The sequence below is a fragment of the Euprymna scolopes genome, chromosome 17, assembly GCF_053919585.1.
Source record: "Euprymna scolopes isolate OS-2025 chromosome 17, ASM5391958v1, whole genome shotgun sequence".
NCBI lineage: Eukaryota > Metazoa > Mollusca > Cephalopoda > Sepiida > Sepiolidae > Euprymna > Euprymna scolopes.
The window spans coordinates 86,167,510-86,190,016 of NC_136498.1; the positions used below are offsets into that span (position 1 = coordinate 86,167,510).

General features: G+C 33.2%; 1 protein-coding gene across 1 annotated transcript in view; it reads left to right on the forward strand.

Moving 5' to 3' along the window:
- LOC145296840 (polypeptide N-acetylgalactosaminyltransferase-like) overlaps positions 1–22,507 on the forward strand; it is a 1,498,391-nt gene that overhangs the window by 478,209 nt on the left and 997,675 nt on the right. Inside the window, exon 3 of the mRNA XM_080142960.1 lies at positions 11,370–11,465. Coding sequence (XP_079999086.1) covers positions 11,370–11,465 — 96 coding nt within the window. The remainder of the gene's footprint in view (positions 1–11,369; positions 11,466–22,507) is intronic.

The window sequence follows — 22,507 nt, forward strand, 5'->3', positions numbered from 1 at the left end:
AAACATCTTAATTATTGGTTAACAATAAATTTCTCTTAACAATATATGGCTTTAGCAGTTCTTTGATTGTAAACTATTTAAAAAAAATTAAATTTGATAAATTATATCTTCGTTTTAATAACTTTAATTAAAGAGTTGTGGTGCATGCTGTTGCCAAGCTAATCAAAAACCTTGATTCCAGTAAAGCAACTGGCCCGGACGGCGTTCCTATTAAAAAAGCTGAAAAAACTTCAGCCAGAACTAGCTCCCATACTTGCAAAGCTGTTTAAGCGTTGTCTTAAGGAGAATTGCTTCCGAACAACCTGGAAAATCTCATCAGTATGCTCTGTATTTAAGAATTCAGGTGATCGCTCATCTCCCTCTCAATACAGACCAATAAGTCTCCTGTGCATCATGAGCAACTTACTGGAATTTGTGTTAAACAGAGAAGTAGTCAACCACATCAGCAAAAATAACCTTCTTAGAGACATGCAATATGGTTTCCATTCTGCTAGATCTACAGCAGATTTGCTTACGGTTATATCTCATAGGATTAGCGAATCTCTCCACAGAGGCTTCCTTTCTAGAGAAATTGCTCTTGACATATCAAAGGCCTTTGATAGTGTATGGCATAAAGGTCTACTTCACAAGATCTCCAGCTATGGTATAGCAGGAAATGTCTTCTCAATTATTAAATAATTTCTCTCTGATAGGTTCATAAGTTTCATAAGAGTAGTAGTTGATGGGCAAAAATCAGAAGCTCACAGTATTAATGCTGGAGTCCCTCAGGGGTCCATCCTGAACCCAACTCTCTTTCTGATTTACATTAATGATCTTCCAAATCACATCCTTAGATACATTCGTAGACATTTATGCTGATGACACTACCATCTATGGTAGCACATCTAAGATCGTAAACGACCAAGTTCTCTCTGATCTTGAGAACGTGGTACAATGGGGAAAGGAGTGGCTGGTTACTTTTAAAGCATCTAAAACCAAGCTTCTATCATTACATCATCAACGTTTTGATCCTTATCTGACATCAATTGAAATGTATGATTCTCATCTTGGGGAGGCCTCATGTTTTGACAAGCTTCTTGGCTTGACTTTTACTCCTGATCTGAAATGGAATGCGTACATCAAATCCATTGCTAAGGTCGCTGGAAAAATGGTGGAATCCTTCTATCGACCCAGAAGATATCTACCTGCTGATGCAATTCTCCACCTATATAATAGCCAAGTACGTCAAAGGATGGAGTATTGTTTCCACATCTGGGCAGGAACTGCTAGAAAGACATTATCCTGCTTTAACAGTGTTCATATTAGACTTGGTAGCCTAGTGGTGCATGCTTTTTTCTCTTCCCTGCAAGCTCTTTCTCACAGAAGAGACGTTGCCAGCCTGTCTCTGCTTTATCGTTATTTCCATGGCAAGTGCTCGTCTGAGCTCCAATATATGCCCCCCGCCAAACATTTATGAGAAACACTCGTCTAGTTGAAAATGCTATCAATAGTTTCTCCCATTCTTTATCTATGCCTAGACCTAAACATGGATTCCATGAACAGAGCTTCTTTCTTAGAACTGCACACCTGTAGAACTCTCTTCCATTTGCCTGCTTTCCAGCTGACTACAATATGGCCGTCTTCAAGTCCAAGTTGCGAGAGAGTTCTTGAAGAGTCGTTCCACTTAAATAATCCAATTTACCAAATTTTCACTCCTAACCATTATTATGATAATGTTCCTTTTGACTACTGTACACTCTTTAACCCTTATTCTCTTGTGGCCTCTGGGCCTTGATAAGTGGTGATTCCTTTGTAATATATATATATATATATATATATATATATATATATATATATATATATATATATATGAGTGAAAGAATAAAAAGAAATTTAATTTCAGGATAATTAAGCTGTCCTGTAGTGTGATTAAAACCTATTGCCATAAATATTTTGACGGTTTCATTTATTTAATTAAAACGGAAAATGAATAGTTGTTTCAATATATATATATATATATATGGAAACAACTATTCATTTTCCGTTTTAATTAAATAAATGAAACCGTCAAAATATTTATGGCAATAGGTTTTAATCACACTACAGGACAGCTTAATTATCCTGAAATTAAATTTCTTTTTATTCTTTCACTCATAAAAGTTTTCCTTGCTATGCCTTTTATATCACTCCTTTTTTACTCAGAATTTGAAATATAGACTCTCCTTTTTGGTCAATTTTATTATTTTTAAATCTTATGTCTACCTAATCCTTAGACTACTCACAGTAAAAAATTCTGTGTGATTCGTGTTGTCATGTCGCCTTACGTACAAAGCAGACTTGATATTTTAGAATTTATGGAGTTTTATAAAACGGCATTTTGCTTTAGATCATTAACAAGGTTAACTACCGGAAAACAACATTTAAATGTAGAAAAAAAAAAGTTTTAAATGTAAGTTCACTCTAACAACACACCGTTTGTGAGATAGTCCGAGTTGGAGTATCTTGAGCAACTAGCAGCAAAAGAATACTTTATTGATTTGACTTATAACTTTATATCTTCATAAATAATATATGATGACCTTGGAGAAATGAGTTAAAAACTTCACTCAAATCTCCCGACTTTGACGTGTAAGTTGTTTTCCCGCTTCTTCTTGAGACAATGATACATGAAGTGATGACTATATTGCATAATAACTAGAATGACACTTTATTTTTCCTTATGGTCATCATAAAACAACTTTCACAATCAAAAATTAAAATTCAAACGAAAATAAATATTATGAAAATTCTCATTAAAATGATTGTTTATAAAGCAATGCAATTCTCTACATACTTCAATAGCAAAAGCTTTAAAGCTGCTAAAAATTTCAACCTAAAGTTACATGATCGTTCAACATGTATTTTCGCTCATCTTTAGCCTAACACTAATATAGCGTTCCCGGTAGTTTTTTCACTTTATTTTCTGAAACTTTGCTGTTTCTTTTCATCAAAATTTTATTTGCATGTTTTTTTAATGGAATTTTTAAATTTAATTAGTACCGTTGTTTAATAAATTATTAAGCAAATTCATATAAAACTATAATAATTTATTCTTTATGCAATGTTGTTTTAATCTATATTTACTTTTTAAAATTTGATTTTTATTAATATGCAAATTCCATATAAGCGACAAACGTAAATATAAAGATTTCCAAGTCGCCGGTGAGGAATGTTTAACACTTAATTTTTTTCAGTATATAATATTCAAGTGCAGTAACTTTATTGGAGCACATTCTAGGGAAGTATTTGTAAAACAATCGCAGGAATCTCACATTGGTTGGAGTTCGGTAGACAGAGTGGAGGAACTATTCAATTAGAGATTCTTTTTTGAACTGTGTCTAAAACTGTTTGACTTGTGGTTGGTGTACCAACTCAGATGTGACATTAATACTCTATGCATTGGCGAACAGTGGCTTTGTAGAGATAGGTAAGAGAAGTTTTCTAACCTGGTAGAGGGAACCCACATCCTTTGCAGTTTGACAATATATTTTATGTATTTATTTCATTTAATGTTAACTGTAAATGTTGGGCCGAAAAGTTTGAATGTTGGATTCTCATGTTGGATGCTATTAACCATTGCTATTCATGTTATTCTTGAAATTACCTTTTAAATAATCTAACTCTTCTTTTGTAAGTATTTTCTATATTGTTTCAATTATCTTGCTATAACTACAGGATGGAACAATAAATTTGTCGCCTTAAAGAAAACAACACTACAGCTTTATTTTAAAACTTTTATTGAAAAAAATCAATTCATATAACTTGATTATGTAGTAGAGCTGCATCTATTCAATGTAGCCGCCTTTAGCCTCAATCATCGCCTCAGTATGTGTTCAGAACTGGGAGCATGCATTTTCCACATGCGCTGATGGGAGTTTGTTGAATACTCGACGGATGGTAGCGATCAGGCTGGCTTTTATAGTGTAGAAGGTCATGTTGATGATGTTCTAGACGTATGACCAAACGAAGTATTTAAGTGAGTTCAGGTTGAGAGAGGAAGAGAGCCAATGAGAGAAGGGTACAAAGTCCTGTTGTTTGGGTTTGCCAGCGGTCAACTGATTACACCAAGGATCACCACACAATTCAGCACATCCAGATACACTTTGGTGTTGACTTTCAAGTTGACTTCGAAGATGTGAGGTGGCATGATGTGGTCCTCACTTGAAATCACACCAAAGACCATAACCGTGACTGGAAACTTTGTTCTAATCACCCTGGGCATGTCCCTGTTATTCGTAACAATCCAGTGATGCATTTTGAGGGAGCTGGCAATGGTCTTGTTGTGATTAGTTGGATCGGTAGAGAGCATGAGTTGTACAGCGACGCATCTCCAAGTTCGCTCGTTGAACGTTGTGTCACTTTCAGGCATGACAGAAGGTTCCTATTGCTCTTGGGATTTGTACACAACTAGCCAATCAGTAGATGGTTTGCAACAAAGAAAACCGGTTTTTATCAAACAGAAATAGAATCATGCAGTCTTTTGTATGGCGACAATTCTATCATTCCACTCTGTAGTCAACTGTTTCATTAAATAGGTTCTTATCTTTCCTACTGAATATGTTTATGTTCTTATATTAAAAGATCTTTTTGTGTCGTTTTTCTATGAAATAATATCTGCATTAATTTGCATGATGACATTTTGAAAACATGAATATTTAAAAGCTTTGAAGAATATATAATTCAATTGATATGTCATTCTATTTCCTCATTTACTTTACAAATAGTATTGCTGCTGTTGATGATGATGGTTTACGGACAGCCATTTTGTTTTGCATTTTATCATAATTAAGTTATTACATTTCCATGTGAAGTTCAAACTCAATTAATGCAAAGAGACAGAGGCCAAGGGTAAATTCCTTTGGATAGAAAAACCTAAATTCTTTGTGTCCATATTAAGTATCTTTACTCAAATTCAATAGCTTATATTGAATTTTATTATTCTAGGATTCGGTTAAACAGAAATTGCAGATCTGAATAGAGTAAATAGCGATAAAAGTGTATAAAATTGTAACTTGGTGTAACAGAGCAGATTAAGCACATGTCATGGTCTGAGTTGATGTGATGATCAGCCAAATTTTGCTCGGCTAGAACAGGATGTATATCTGTATTAGAATTATAATATTTTAACAAAAAACAAATTAATATTTAAAAAAATACAAAACCACTGGTGTGTGTGTGTGTGTGTGTATATATATATATATATATATATATATATATATATATATATATATATATAAGAGAACAAAAATTAAAACTGTAAGTTGAACTTTACAATGTCCGACTGAATACTCCAAAACACAATTTACAAAGTCCTTATTCTGCAGTTTCAAATATCCGCGGAATAAGGACTTTGTAAATTGTTTTTTTGAAGTATTCAGTCGGACAATAAATTTTGATTGTAAAGTTCAACTTACAGTTTTAATTTTCCTTCTCTTATAATAAGCTCTACTCCCTATTGCGTATTGAGCTTTTTTTAATTCGGTTGGGATTAAATGTTCGATATATAAATACTGTTATTTATATTAGTTTGAAGTTTACCATTGCGTATATCAGGTAAACACTACATCCCTTTGTTTTCATTTATACATATATATATATATATATATATATATATATATATATATATATATATATATATATATAAGTGAACGTGTCTCTGTGTGTGTCTGTGTGTGTGTGTGTCTGTGTGCATTTCCCTACGCAATAACTCTGTCAATTTTTAGTCTACACATTCAAAAGTTGATATACAGGGTACTGAGATTTGGGAAAATCGATGTGATCGGTTTTTGGCCAGAAATTTGGCGATTAAGGGGTCAAAGTTCAACGATTTGACTTTTGAGAACTCTACCAAACTCCTCCGACAATTTTGAGTCACGCACTTGAAATTTTAGATACAGGTTCCTTGGACATTTGGACATGGATCTAACTTAATAACTTGATTTGAGCCCAAAAACAATAAATTTTAAGGGGTCATAATAGGGGTCTAGATTTAAAAAAAATTGACCTCTGCGGTCTCTTCCAAATTACTCAGACAATATCTGGTCTAAATATTTTAAATTTTACATAAAGGATATTCAGAGATAGGGCAAGCGTTTTCATCAGTTTGGGTCGAAAAATTTTAGTTACCAATATATAAATGTATGTATGTATGTCTGTTTGCATGTCTGCCTTAAACTTTTAATAGAGGCGACGGATTTTACCAATATCAATATCGTTTTAAAGTTCGACCTTTCATACGACAAATATCGAAAAATTGGCTAAAAACATTGATATCTTCCCCTTCAACTAGGCACTTTTCTACAGGGGGTACTTTTTTCGCCTATATTTTTTAAAGCTATTCTCTCCTTTAGATTGTCTAGCCTTAATTTTAAAAAAATGTCTCTTCCGATTTGGCGGTGGTCGTAACAGCATAAACGTTAGGTTTTACCCCGTTCTTTTCCTCCTTTGCGATACGGGTTCGAGCCTGCCTTCCTACTACCACTGTTTTTTTTTGCTCAACATACACATCACAACACCCGGGCAACGCCGGACTGAAATGCTAGTATATATATATATATATATATATATATATATATATATATATATATATATATATATATATATATATATATATATATATATTGTTACGACGTATCCTAGCCCTACTGGGGACGGTAGAGATGAGTGACCTAACGAGATGTATAAAGAAAGAAAATTTCCCAGGTTCCTTGATAAGTTGTGGTTATGAGAAGGGATTAACCGTTTCGAAGACAACAATAAAATGAAATATACTGGACAACGAAATCGCATAAGAAATAACGAGGGCAAATATCGTTGAAAAATTGACAAACTTTTATTTATATAAAAATGAATAAAATTCAAGAAAAGAAAAGAAAAAGAAATGTATCTAAGTAAATGGAATGGTTTTATATTATTTAAATTCTACCGAGAGAAGAATATATAATCAACACATAATAGAGTCAATGTTCACATCAAAGACAAGAAATCGTCTGCTCAATTAAATAACGGTTCTAGGATAAGAGAAAGATGTTAGAGAGATGGAAGTTTGGGTTGAAAAACTCACAGAATGTCCTTTGAAATATGTTCTTTCTTGTGTCTCTTATAGCGATACCGCGCCGCCGACTTGGCTGCCTCCATCTTCGCTTCTTACGACCTGTTTCTTCGAAGCACAAAGCTTCACTGACTGTTGACAACTTTTTCAGTCACTTCTCTCTATATATATGGTCTATCTCTCTTTCTCTATATGGTTTATCTCTCTCTCTACATACAGCTTATCTCTCTATATATACGGTTTATTTCTCTCTATCTGTGAACAAGCAGACGAGAATGGGCTTTTTTAGGCGCAAAATAACAAAGTAAATAAAATATAGGGCAAATATATCTCCTCTCGATTTAAAAATCAATAAAATAATTTATTATACATTTTTATAAATGTATCACAATATATATACATATATATATATATATATATATAGTATGGAAATCGATAAGTATTGATAATCGATAATCGAAATAATATGATGAAAGGATGAACAGACGATTTCGACTAAAGTTAGCTCCTTACACAGCCTAACATCCAAAGTGCATTTAAGAGGTTTTATTACCACACAAGTCGAAAGGCTCGATACATAAAATTAACAGTAAGTTCTTGGATATGACATGGGCTCATTCGAAATGAACGTTTTTATTTAAAGCACAATTGCACCATAATACATTACTTTTTTCATTTTAAACTAACATTTAAGCCATTATCACTGCACAAGCAGTAAAACCAGGCATATAAACTCAATAGTGTGTTCTTTGATATGACAAGGGCGAGTTCAAAATTTCTATTTAAAGCACAATTGTAACATGATACTTGCATTTTAAACTTGAATTCAAGCTATTATATTAAAAATAATAATTTTATGTAATCAACAGTAAGTGATTTATAGTGCAATGTGGACTACAATGTATTGTGGACTAAGTCACTGCTAGGAGACATGTGAAGTTTCCTCTCGATCTCCAATTAGAGAAGGCAATCAATCGATTTGATTGAAAAGCGGCCGATTTTACCGATTTCGATGACAATAAAAATAGGGAAGTGTGAAATATAATGATATTGATCATTATTCAATCTTGGGCAACGTTGGGTCTCCCTGCATATATATATATATATATATATTTCAAGAATAAAATATATAATTTCAGTTTACATATTAGATAGATTATAAATTTAAAGTACATAAATATTAGTATTAATATTTTGACAATTCCTACCAGTATATATGATTTATCCTAAAATGTAAGTATTTTATTCATGTGCTAATTAGCAAAATTTATAGTCTTCATATAAATTTCATTTTGCTATATACGTTTCCTCTGAGGATATGAGGCATTCATTGAAACTCCATTGAATAAGGAAAAATGTTATTTTCTTTGTACTACTTGTCGAAAAATAGATTGTTGTAAAATTTAATTTACATGATTTAAATCCAATTGTTCTTACATATAGAGACACAGACAGACACACACACACGCACACACAGACAGACAGACACACACACACACACTGTAGAAATATATTTTCTTATAATATATACCAATCCTTATTTAAGAAGCTCAATATAATTACATTATATTCACTGTATAATATATAATTATAGTGAATTAACTATATATATAGAGAGAGATATGGTTAATTCACTATAATATATATATATATACATTATATATATATTCACTATAATATACATGTGTGTATATTATTAAATATATATTTTTTAATTTTGACATTGATTGATAACAATGTTTATACAAGAAAGCACTTACTTGAAAATGAATGACATCATAAAGGATGAATGGTAGATTTTGACAACTTTTGAAAAATAAAACATATTTTGTGAGATTGTCCATTTTAAAGTAAATATTTTTTCTTCTTGATAATAATCAATCATTTCTTTATGTACTGTTTTCCCAGTCTTGCTCACCTATCTCTCCTCCTTTCTCCTTCTTATCTCTTTTCTCTTCCCACTTCCCCGTTTTCTCTTTCCTTTCTTTTTATTATATTCTTCGCCTCCTCCTATTACTTCTTTCATCATTCACTTTTTATTTACGTGATTCACTTTTTGTGGCGTTATACATTCTGCAAAAAAGCAATTAAACTCTACAACAAGCAAGCAACATGTTTTAGTAGTATATTGATCGTCAATAATTCACGATTAGAATCAAATGTTAATTAGATTTGTTCTAGTTTAATTATTCGAACTAATGTTCTAATCTTGTGTTTTTTCTGACAATGTTTCCGCCGATATTTTAGGTGTATTTTGTCGAACTTGAGAATCTTTCTGTAAAACTCGGGAATCTCTACAGAATTTTGAATGGTCCCTTTATTTAATCCACAGCAGTTACATGCTCTCGGTCTGCCAGGTCTTAAGTAATTTGCAACTCGAAGAATGTAACATCAGACGGAACATTGTGAGAAAGGCACAAATAACCTAAATAATACAAAAGTTTCAAAAGTTCCAAAACATATTGTTAATCATCGTATAATTAGCATATTCTAAGGTAGCCATTCTTAAACATTCTTTAACATTCTTAAACATTCTTTAACATTCTTAAACATTCTTTAACATTTTTAAACATTCTTTAACCTATTTTATTAAAGTTCCGGATGTCTCTTGATTTATTTATATTCCAACTTATTATATTCCATATAATCGCGTTGAAAATCTTTCTTTGTGTGCATGGCACCCTTAGGCTGAATTTCAAATGTGTTGTGAAGAAGGCCAGAGATCTCTATTTATCACCGCGGTTAACTCCTATGTCTCCTGGTAAATTATGCAGGACGAATTCGCTCATTTATACTTGTCGGTGCTAGTTGACAATGATTAGTAATATGGCTGAATTACAAGATTAATCAGGATTACGAAAATGTATAATTAAAAATAAGATAATCGAGTATCTATCGATGTTTATAAGGGTGTATGAACAATTTAGTTTAGTTCATAAATGTATATAAAATAAACCTCTTGTAATTTTCTTTTTGTTTGAGATTTTTCTTTCATCTTCAAGCAGCCATGTTTTCTTCTGGATCGTTGACATAAATCACTATGACAAAGGCAGCTACAAGTCTCTTTCTCTCCCTCCCCTGTCTCCTTATCTCTTTCTCTCCCCCCTCTCTCTCTCTCTCTCTCTCTCTCTCTCTCTGCTCCTTTGAGTCCATTAGTTTGCCCCGTCGTCCTCTATCTCAATATTGTGACACTAGTATAAAAGAGGGTAAACATCATGCCTGTCTCTTCCATTATTCATTTCACCACAACACTTCTTCAGCTAGTGTTTAATTAGCATGCTTACTGACTTTTATCGTTATCTGTATGTTTGTTTCTTTTGTAAGAATTGAAATTGATTTGGCTTACCGAGGGTAGGTCGGAGGGAAGAAAAGACACTGAACTGCTGTTTGCCGTTACTGAGAAACTGGGTGTCTATTTCCTACTAAGTTAAATAGACATTCTAATCTCGTTGGAAATCACATTGGAATTCTCGCCATTGAGAGTTAGTATGTATAAAATGGGTTGTCTTACTACGCGTTAGTGATTAGTTAAGAACCTAATATGGATGAAAAAGACTTAAACAAAACATTGTTTTAATTTATAACAGACTAACCTAAATCATACTTGAATTCAACAAATGCTTGAAATATTAACAAAACAAAATGAAATATTTACAGTTCTTTTTATATTCTGGAAATTATCCACACTCTGGAAATTTTTTTGTAAAAACTATATATTCTTACAATATGAATATATATGCAATTAATGGACGCGATTTCTATGTTAGATCTTTAAAATGCCCTGCCTTTAGTTGAGAACTCTTATTATTAAGATTGAAATGGTCATATTCATGATTTGTCTTCTGTTTTTTTCTTCCTTTGAAGATTATAATGCTGGGTATGGGGCAGCCAAACGAGCTGCTAACATTGCCCCGCTTTTCATTGAAACTAACCGAGAGCTCTTTTTCAGAATGAATATGTTTTTATCGCACATTAGTTGTTATTGTAAGGGAAATGTTCACTTGAACATTGTGACTCCAGAATTATTGTTCACTTGAACATTAGACTCCAGAATTATTGTTCACTTGAACATTAGACTCCAGAATTATTGTGTTAAAACTTGCACGCAACCCATAGTTGCCATAGCTACACAATATCTTTAATTATTTTTCATTTTTTAAATGAAGGAAAAACAATTTGTTCCTGTAATTTTAATTATTTTAATAAACATGGATTTACCGATAATAATCAATAATGATCAAATAACGTGCATTGATTAACATTTTTTCATTTTTTCCATTTTCTCTCTTCTTTCAACCAGATGTAAAAAAACTTGGCCACGTAATTTTACAGCAACATCAGTGATTATTACTTTCCACAACGAAGCACGATCTGCCTTATTGCGCACTATTGTAAGGTAAGTCAATCTTTATTTATATAAAGTGTTTTTGATAAATTGCTGAAAGCTTATCAATATAGAAGGATTCTGTTTTGAGGTTTATATTCAGTTTTTATAATTTTTTTTTTCAACTTTTATATTGAGAATTTGTGGTATCATGAAGCAATTACAATATTATCTTATTCCATTATTTTTTCACTTTGAATAAACGTATTGAAAACAAATGTAAATATTAAATATCCAGGCAGCCACCTGCAACCATTTTATTAGTTACTTATGTGCATAACATCATATACAAAATTGAAGTGGAATTTTAACATGAAAGAATTCGCAAATCTGTACGAGATTCCAACGGAATCCTTTATTATATCCAATGGAGTAGAATGCTTCCATTCCAGCAGTCATAAGCTTGTCAAGAAATGGAGCTCCCCAACACGAGATCCATTCATTTCAGTTAGGGCGTGATGAGGTCAGAGCGATTATGATGAAAGGAGAGAAGCTTGGTTTTCGGTGCATTAAAATTAACCAGCCACCGTTTTCCCCATTGCACCAGAAGAGAGAATCAGAAAGATCTTGGTCATTGCTGCCATTTGAAGTGTTGCCATAGATTGTGGTGTCGTCTGCATAAATGTCTACAAATGATCTAAGAATGTGATTTAGGAAATTACTGATGACGATCATGAAAGAGAGTTGGTCTCAGGATGGGACGCGAGCGTTAATACAATGAGTTTCTGATTTCTGCCCATCAGTGACTGCTCTTATAAGCCTATCAGAGAGAAAGGATTTAATAATTGAGAGAATATTGCCAGCTATGAAATAGCTGGCAATATTCTGAAGTAGACCGTTATACCATATCTATCAAAAGCATTGGACATGCCAAGAGCTATCGATTTAGAAATGTAGTACCCGTTGAGCGATTTACTAGGTGTATCAGACTTTGGGCGGAATTTTTGACACCCCTAACACAAAACTGCAGATAAAATATAAAACACTCGTAATTTCTCTTTTTTAAAGTGGGATGTTTATTTTCTTTATAGAATATGCTTCCAAAATAAACTATTAAAGTTGTTTAAAAAAATTATAGAAATATTATTTTTTATATAAAAAAAACAATGTTTACAAAGTGCCGGCGCGCGTTCATGCAGCCATTTTTTACGTATGAAATCAATTGAATTTTACGAGTTATTTATTTTTCAATTTTTAACCTTTAAAATTTTTCTATTGGTTCAGTTTTTACGATATTATCAGGGACAATGTGAAATTTTATGCTGTTTCCAATAAACTGAATATATTTTAAACAAACGTTTTTTTTGTAATTCACTCCCCCATTTTGAAATGTCTATTAAAATTTAAATAATTTACTCACCAAAGTTTTATACATCACAAATTGAAGATAAAAATCAATAAATAAAATATTCTAATTTAAAACAAAAAAAGAAGTGCTTTTTTGGAAATTTACCTGTAAAGTCCAAAGTGTGAAACCTTTTTTTTTTTAAACCACGTTGATTTTTTTAAGTGAAAGCTCATGTTATGCTTAGATTGTTAAGTAAATATCGGACGCTGACGATAATTTTTCTATTTCATTCAACGTTTTCTGTTTGTAAGATATTAAAAAAATTACTCGATAAAGAAGAAATAAACGGCAAAAACTGATAAGTGAATGTGTTCATTTTTCATATAAGGTGGCCCAAAAATACTAATTTCGTTTTACAGCATGCAATAGAAAGAGACATTAATTGTGGCGCTTCGAAGCCACCGGAAAATAAACTCGAAGAAAATCAGACGTTTATCTCCCTTTATTTGAACAGTGAAAAACATCTGAGTTCGCGTTTTTTGGAATCCTTGTTTAAAAAGTATTTTTCTAGAGGACATGGAATATAAGTATAAATATGGATAAATTCTTAACAATGGACAATGGAAAGACCCATTGAATAGTATTTTTTATAGGTAAGTGATTTTTTGGGAATTTATATATATTTTTATAATTGTAGTAAAATTTAATTGATTTTCTTTAAAGCTTTTTAAAAGAAAACCGATTTTAAAAAACAAATATTTCATAATTTGCTATTAAACCTGTTATTTCTTAAAAATTTGGTCTTTGCTCCTTTAATTGAAAAAAATTTGGGTTTAAATTATATTTTTCAAGTAGTTATAAGCTTCGAAAGATAGTAAGTTGAATTATTCAAGTTCTTATTACGCATTTTTAATGGCGGTTTCTGATACACCTAGCGATTCACCAATAACAGTTAGTAAATCAGTTGTAGATCTCACAGAATGGAAACCATATTGCATGTCACCGAGCAGATTATTTTTGATGAGGTGGTTGACCACTTCTCTGTTTATCACAGATTCCAGTAACTTACTCCTGATACACAGGAGACTGATTGGTCTCTACTGAGATAGAGATGACCCATCTCCGGAATTTTTAAATACTGGACAGACTGACACAGTTTTCCAACGTGTTGGGAAGTGTTTCTCCTTAAGGCAACGTTTAAACAGCTTTTTAAGTATGTGAGCGAGTTCCGGTTGAAGCATTTTGAGCACTATGACTGGAATGCCGTCAGGGTCAGTTGCTTTACTAGAATCAAGGTTTTTTTTTAACTTGGCAACATCACATACAGAAACTTGTATATCGCTTTGTGTGTTTTCAGTCACAGGAGGAAATACAGAGGGTGCATGGCTCTAATCGCAAAGAGTTGAGTTTACTGTAAAATCCATGGCAAAAAGTTTTGCTTTGTCAGATGCTGACGAAATTACTATATATCCATTGATGAAGGTAAAGATAGAGGAAACGCTTCTGTTCAAGACCCTGTTTGTTATTTGCTAAAACTGGTGGGAACCATTTTATTTTAAACTTGATGCATAGAGCATATGAATCTCTTGCATCCCTTATTATGTTTTTACACTGGCAGTCCTCAAAGTAGCTTTAGTTTCACAACATGTATTATGTTGGAAGCAATGGAAATAGTGATTTCTGTGCGCAATGGCAGTGGCACATGTTGGTGTGAACCATCGCTGGCTGTTGAGCTTTTGCTGGAATTTTTTGGAGGGTCTAAAGCAGTTTATACCGGCAATTAACCATTCAGTGAGGCCTGATACTACAGAGGGTATGTTCTTTTTGAGCATGGAGTGCAGAGGTATATCTGATATAAATGTTTGGAAGTTATCCTACTCAGCCATAGAGTATGGATATACTGTATGATGGAGAAGTGCAGCTAAGGGTTTATTACATTTTATTTTTATCTTAAATGAAACAACTGAGTGATTAGAAGGTTCCAGTGAAGACAGAACAGAAGATGAGCACATTTCTGGGTAAGTTGTAAGGAAAAGGTCAAGAAAACTTGAAGATTGTCTGTCAGAGTCGGACATATGGGTTCATGAATAATTTGCGTTAGGCCGTATGTAATCGAGAAATGATACTTCCCTTATCATCCTTTTCGTTTGAGTTAATTAGCCATTCAACATTGTGAACATTGAAGTCTCTCCAGACGTGAATGTTGGCCGAGGGTGGGTAGACAGAATGTGGTCAATTTTTTAGCGATACAATGAAAGTAACTCTGCTGTTATGGGTGCGATAGAGGGCAGATATTAATGGTGTGCTGTGAGCAAGTGCTACTCTGAAGCACATATAAGGCAAATTAGGATCTTCTTTGGAGATGTCCCTACCTCATGGAAAGTCATCTCTAATGTAGGCCCATATTCCATGTCTATGAAGATTTTGGGGGTCGGATTTTGATGTCAAGTTTGAGTATACTTTAATTAGGAACTCATCTAAGGAAACAGTCTGTTCAATATCAGTTTTACACAGGTCCCCTGTAATTAGATTTCAACCTCCGGAAAGTTGGAATGTAGACCGCTAATTTTAGAGGAAAAGACCTGGTAGCAGGGGTCTACGCTGGGATTTGGAGTTCTGGGCTTAATCTTGTTTTATTTCTTAAGGTTTTCATTTGTGGGGATTGAGAAATGTGGAGAAAGTCATCAGAGTTTTAAGAACAAAGCAGAAAAAAAAAGGACCGAAGAATGATTTTTTGCAACCATGTAGAGGAAAATCTATAACGTTACCCACAATATGTAATGAAGAGGCCCCACCAAAAACTACTACAGGGTTCAGAATCCATTCATCAAATGGCAATACAGCAGCCTCAAATCCAAGGTTCGTGCCTCTATCTATATGATCTCACATGACTTGTAATCTCAGCTCTGAATAAGAGATCTTCATAAATGTGCCTCATAGATAAAAGTCGACTTCAACTTATATCTTATTTCAGAATAAGATCATTTTCCTCTTTAAAAGCATTACAACCATTAGAAACAAATTTTCTCTATTTTGATATATTTTCTGCCAACTGTTCACAGCTCACCAGTGTTATCTCATTGGATATTATTGTATACGTGATATGAATGTTTAATTTTTAATATGCATCATTTATATCACCTTACAGAATTTTTGTTTTTAATATCTAAATCAAATCAAATGAAATCGAAAGTTCTACAGATTATGGATGTTCAATGTGAACAAAGATCCCATCATATTATCAAAAAGTAATGTTAGTGAATATCATCATTAGATTTCTCATGAAACGATAAATAATTTGATAAAAGTTGTATTTGATCTTGGCATAGAACTTAATTTTCATTTGCGCCCTGTGCAGAGATTCAGACAAAGAGACACTACTGATATAGTATAGATTTGAAGATGTAACTTTTTAGAATTTTTGATCTGAAACATTTTAAGAAAACTGTAAAATCTTTCCTTTATCAACATTTTTACACATAGATGATATTTGTTGTTTGGGCCATGTACATATCCCCTTCATTCTGTCACTCTTAATATAATGAAGCACAAAAACTAACTTTACATGACTTTAATATGAAGTTGCAAGGAAAAACATGATCATAAATAGAAAAAGTAATGAAAAATTATGTTGCTATTGACATAATTATGATTTGACACTTTTTGGATTTGATTTTGATATGAGACGCAGGTAATTTATGATCCGTTTCAGAAGCATTTGTTATATTGAGTTGACTCAATCGTCTGTAATTTTACAATCTCTCTTTCTCACTCTTTCTTTCTCTTCTGATGGGAGTTTAGTCGAAATAATTACATAATATGGAAAAAAGTATCAGCTTCTATGAGGATATGAGATTCTTAGGATTACATAGCTTGCTCGGCCATTACAATACCATTGCTAGTGCAATAAGAAATCTCTTTCATGTTTGACTCATTCAAATGTATTTCTCTTTCCAGTTTTCACGTCTTTCGATACAAATAAATCAGTCTATATAAAAGAAATCCCCAAACCATCGCCAGACATTTCCACATGTCATGATCGTGATAAGCTTCTACTAAAAAGAAATTCATATTTGTAAAGATAAAACAGGAAATTGTAAATGGCCAATATGCTAGAATAAAGTATCTATGTTATATGAAAGTTACCTCATAAGTCTCCTCAATTGCTCCTACATAGTAGCCATAGATCAATTCTGACGCCATATAGTTATAATGAATTTATAACATAAAAGTTTGAAACTATTTGAAACATTCCAAATTACAATTTCTATTTATTTTTATGAAACGAATTACTTAATTTCTAAATTCAAATGATGTTTTTCAATTCATAACAAACATAATAAAATTACATTTTTCACTTGTAGCTTTTTTATTTTCAAAATGATTGCACTCTAATTAAATAACACAATGTTTTGGTACCATGCAATATTATTAACTCTTGCTTGCATTACACGAACAACATCATTGTTGGGGGGGGTAACTCCAATTTCTTCTTGGTCAAATAACACAGCAAATAAATAACAAACAAGATTTTTTTTAGCAGAAAAATATTTGAAAACCAAAACATTTCTTGTATAAAAATGTATCAATATATAATTGTAAAAATATTTATTGAAAAGTTTACATAAGAAAATATAATTTTAATAAAATATTTGTCAAATTAAAGCAACATTGTTTTTTTTTGTTTTTCTGAAACATTTTTTAAATTAAAGTAAAATCATCACTGTAACAAAATATAGTTTAAATTTTTTGTGGCACCTGTTGAACGGTCAATAATATATTATAGTTTTACTTTTTAAATTAATAAACAATTTGAATCGAGAGGAACGCCACCTGGCGACAGTTAAGTGAAACGCACAAAAAATAGCACTGTCTATGTAATGGAGGAGTGCTGTTTCTTGTCATTTAAATGATAACAAATTCAGATGCTTTAAGAACATCGATTTCGTTCAAATTGTGGCTCTATGTAATGAAAACTACATACCATGATAGTCTAACATAAAGGCTTTGTAGTGGACCATTTGAAATTTATAGAAAACAATTAAGTGACTTCAACAAAGAAAACCAGTATTTAAAGTACTGTTTTTGTTGTATGCAGAAATGGTTGGACACACGCACGCACGCACACACACACACATACACACACAATCTATCTCTCTCTCTCGCTTGCTTGCTCTCCCTCTCTCTTATTAAAACAGAAATCAATGGTTTTAATTTTTTTTAATAAATTGAACACCACGCATATGGCGATTAAGCTACATTGAATATTCCGCGTTTCATCCACTCTAGGATTGTTCAGGCTTATGCTCGAATTTTGTGGTTGTCTGTCGCTTTTATATACGTACCTTCTATTGAGATTTTAGTTATCCAATCAGCTTTCTAGTACCCACCGTGCCCTTCTTATCAGCCAATGAACATGCACTTATAGGACAAAGGCCCATTTGACCTTTGGTTGACCTGATTCTTTGTGTGTGGTCTATTTAGCCTGGATATCTAGTGTCTTGACCTGTTTTAAATCTAGGTTAAGTTTTTTTTATGTTAGTTTTATATATATATATATATATATATATATATATATATATATATATATACATACATACATACATACATACATACATATATGTATGATAGTTTATGTATATGCATGTTTATTTATTTTATTTATTTGTTTATTTTGTATTGTTTTTATTAGTTTTAAAGTTATTTTCTATCTTTATCCTTGAATAAATTTTATCCTGTGAACACGGTTGTTCGCTATTCCTCTCCTACAGTTTAATAGATGTTCGGGTTCTTTAAAGTACAGGATAGCAAATTTTTCATGAACGCATAATCTACATGGGTCGTCTAGGTCTCTACAGATGTTTGCTTGTCTTACTATTTTCCATTCGACTACCGGCGAATGGCCGCTTTCCTTGAGTTCCCAGTATTTATCTGCTAGCATTTTTTCATACGGTGTTTTTTATCGTTGAATGTACTTTTGTGGTCATAATATCGAGTTTTAGAATCTAAGGAAGTCATACCTACGTAATATTTCTTGTTATTCGGGCTTTCTTTCGCAAATATTCTGGCCTGGTAAACTATGCTTTTGGTTAGACATTTATTTTTAAGTGTGCAAAATGTGGGGTATCTACAGTTGCATTTATCTTGTTCGTTATTAGTATTTTTATTTTTATTTCTAGTATGGTTGTTGTTGTCTGAGTTGGTTTATTATTATTATTATTATTATTATTATTATTATTATTATTTTTATTATTATTATTATTATTATTATTATTTCTGCTAGTTATATATGTGTCTTTTGTGATTTTTTCACATGTGTGTGTTTGTGTGTGTGTGTGTGTACCCGTGTGTGCGCGCCCATGCTCATGCTTGTAAGATGGAGAAAAAGGCAGGATATCTAGATAGGTATAAAGTCGATTCCAAATCTAAACATACATACATGCATATATTCAATCACCCAAACACAAACGCACGCACACACACAAACAAAATGAAAAATAGACGATATATACACATATACATACGCATATACATATACATATATATACACACACATATATATACACATATGCACATATACATACATATATACATATACACACATACGCATGCATGCATTTATATACACACACACACACACATATACACATATATACAGAAATATAAATGCAGGAGTATACATACACACACAAATATACATACACACACACACACACGTATCCACACACCCACACACATATACACGCACATACGCATCCACACATCACACCCATATTGGTTAAAGTTGTCTTAGTTTAGAAGGATTTTTTTAATGAGGGTAGAGTAGTGTGTTTAGTAACAGACAAAAACCTTTGGACAATCCAGCTCAAGGAACTAAGAATAAATCTAAGAAAAAGAAAATACCCACCACAACTTATAGACGAAGGGATCCCACTAGCGATAAATATACCAGTTTCGTAAGATCCACCTCCTGTTTTTCTTTATCTCGCAATTTCCTAAAACGTCACTAACTGAAGTTCAGAATACGATAACGCGTTTCTTTTAACGGTTAATTTAAAAAAGTCTTTTTAACGCTGATGTTTCTAAAGCTAATTTCCCTTCAACAGTTTGCATTTTGGAGACGGAAATCTTTTCGAGATAAGTCGCTGTTATACCAATTTTAATTTTTATTTTTTTAGATTCACATGTTAATAACTACATTTTATTTCAGCATTTAATTATATTTTTATTTTCTGATGGTTTTATTTAATAATAGCTTTTTCACGTCCATAAATGTTGTTTATTTTAACTACCTAGTTAATTGCATAAATAGATTAGGAAATTGTATTCATTTTCAGTTCATGAGAGGGGAATCTATCACCATATTTTTACTTAAACACAGCAACTGGACTTTTATTTAGTACAATACTTAATAAATCGTTTTTTATATATAATGGAGAGTAGAGAACGCATCATGGATGCGTTATCAGCAGCTTCCATTACTCTCGCTTCTCTTTATTTGTCTCTCAGTCCTCATTTTTCAATGAGTGATCTTTCTGACAGAAGAAAAAGCTGTATTCTAGTTTGGCAGTATCTTGCGTGAACAGTCGCCAGAGATGTCGGAAATTTTTTGTTCTATGTCTATCCTTGTAGCCAGTAAGGGTGCTGGAGAAAACGTTTTATCTGGTCTGACATTATCCGCCTGATAGTCAGGACCTGAAGCTTGAATTAACCACTAAGGAGGCTGCCCTATCAGGGGTTGCACTTTGGTGAATGGATTCTGGACCATGCAGTAGTTTCTGGTGGGGTCTCTCGATGCCATATTAGTGGGTAATTGTTACAACTTTACCTTATCATGTGCTAAAAAAAACTCTTCGTTTCCTTTTCTCTCTTAGTTTCCCTCTCTATCTTGCTCTAAGCAAGTCTGACGACCTAGTCCACAAATTCCAAAACTCCATCCTGACAAGTTTCAAGAAAAAATACACGATTAAACCCGGATCTCCAACTTCCAACGTAGACCCCAACTACCATGTCTCCTTTTCCAACATCAGGAGTCTACGTTCTAACCTTCCAGGAGTTGAACCCCAATTACAGGAGACTAAACCAGGCCTATTATTTCTAAGTGAAACTGGCATTGGACAGACGATTTCCCTAGAGGAGTCCGTAATTAAATGATACTCTAACTTACCTTCCAAATCTGATCCCAAAGATCGCTATGGGCATGGAATATGTACCTATATTAAAGATGGCTTTCCTTGTGGTAGGGACATCTCCAGAGAAGATCCTAACTTACCCTATATATGCTTTCGGGTTGCACTTACTCACACTACTGCATTTATTCTCTATTGCCCCACGACAGCAGAGTTACTATCTTTAAAAGCATATCTGAGAAAATTGACCACGTCCTATCTGCTTATCCTTAAGCTAACATACACGTTTGTGGAGACTTCAATGTTCACAATGTGGAATGGTTAACTAACTCAAACAAAACCGATGATGAGGGGAAGTTCTGTCGTGATTTCTCCAATGCTTATGATCTAACTCAGATTATTCACAAACCCACCCGTGTGCCCGACACTGACGGCTAGTATGCGAGTCTCCTAGACCTTTTTCTCACAACTTGCCCTGAACTATGTTCAGTTTCCGTTCTGTCTCGACTTGGATCTTCCGATCACTCTGTTGGTTTAAGATGAAAATGACATGTAATAAGTCCTCAGACGTACCTCTCCATCGTACACTTTGGCTGACTGGGATAGCTTCTATACATTTATAGCAGATTTACCACTGTGTTCCATGTTTAAAAAGGTGTGTCATCTATAGTATCAGATCTGACGGAATAGTATATGGTAGGTATAGGCCGTTTCATACTCTCGAAAAATTCCAGCAAAAACCTAACAGCCAGCCATGGTTCTCTCCAGGATGTGCTGCTGCCATTGCGCACAGAAATCACTTTTTCCATTGCTTCCAACGTAATAGATGTATGGAGACTAAAGCCGCTTTCATGACTGCCAGCAACCATTCTAAGAAAGTAATAAACAATGCAAGAGAGTTGTATGTTCAGTCCGTCAAGTCCAAAGTAGCTGATCAGTGGCTTGGTTCCCACCAGTTTTGGCAAATAGCAAACAGAATCCTGAACAGAAGCGTGTGCTCTTTCCCAACAATCATCAATGCACCTGAGGTAATCTCGTCAGCTTCAAACAAAGCCAAACTCTTTGCTAAGAACTTTGCAGCTAATGCTACCTTTTGCGACCATGGCCGCCAACCCCCAATACATATTTCCTTCTATATCAGAAAACAAGCTATGTGATATACAAATATCTACATGATGTTGCCAAGCTAATCAAAAACCTTGATTCCAGTAAAGCAACCGGCCCTGACGGTATTCCAATGATATTACGCAAAAAACTTCAACCAGAACTAGCACCCATACTTACAAAATTGTTTAAACGTTGTCTTAAGGCGAATTGCTTCCCATCACCCCGGAAAATCTCACCAGTATGCCCCGTATTTAAGAATTCAGGTGATCGCTTATCTCCCTCACAGTACAGGCCAATAAGTCTCCTGTGCGTCATGAGTAAGTTGCTGGAATCTGTGTTAAATAGAGAAGTAATCAACCATCTCAGCAAAAATAACCTTCTTAGTGACACATAATATGGTTTCCTTCTGCTAGATCTACAACAGATGTGCTTACAGTTATATCTTATTAGATTAACGAATCTCTCGACAGAGGCAACCTTTCTAGGGCAATTGCTCTTGACATATCAAAGACCTTTGATAGGGTATGGCA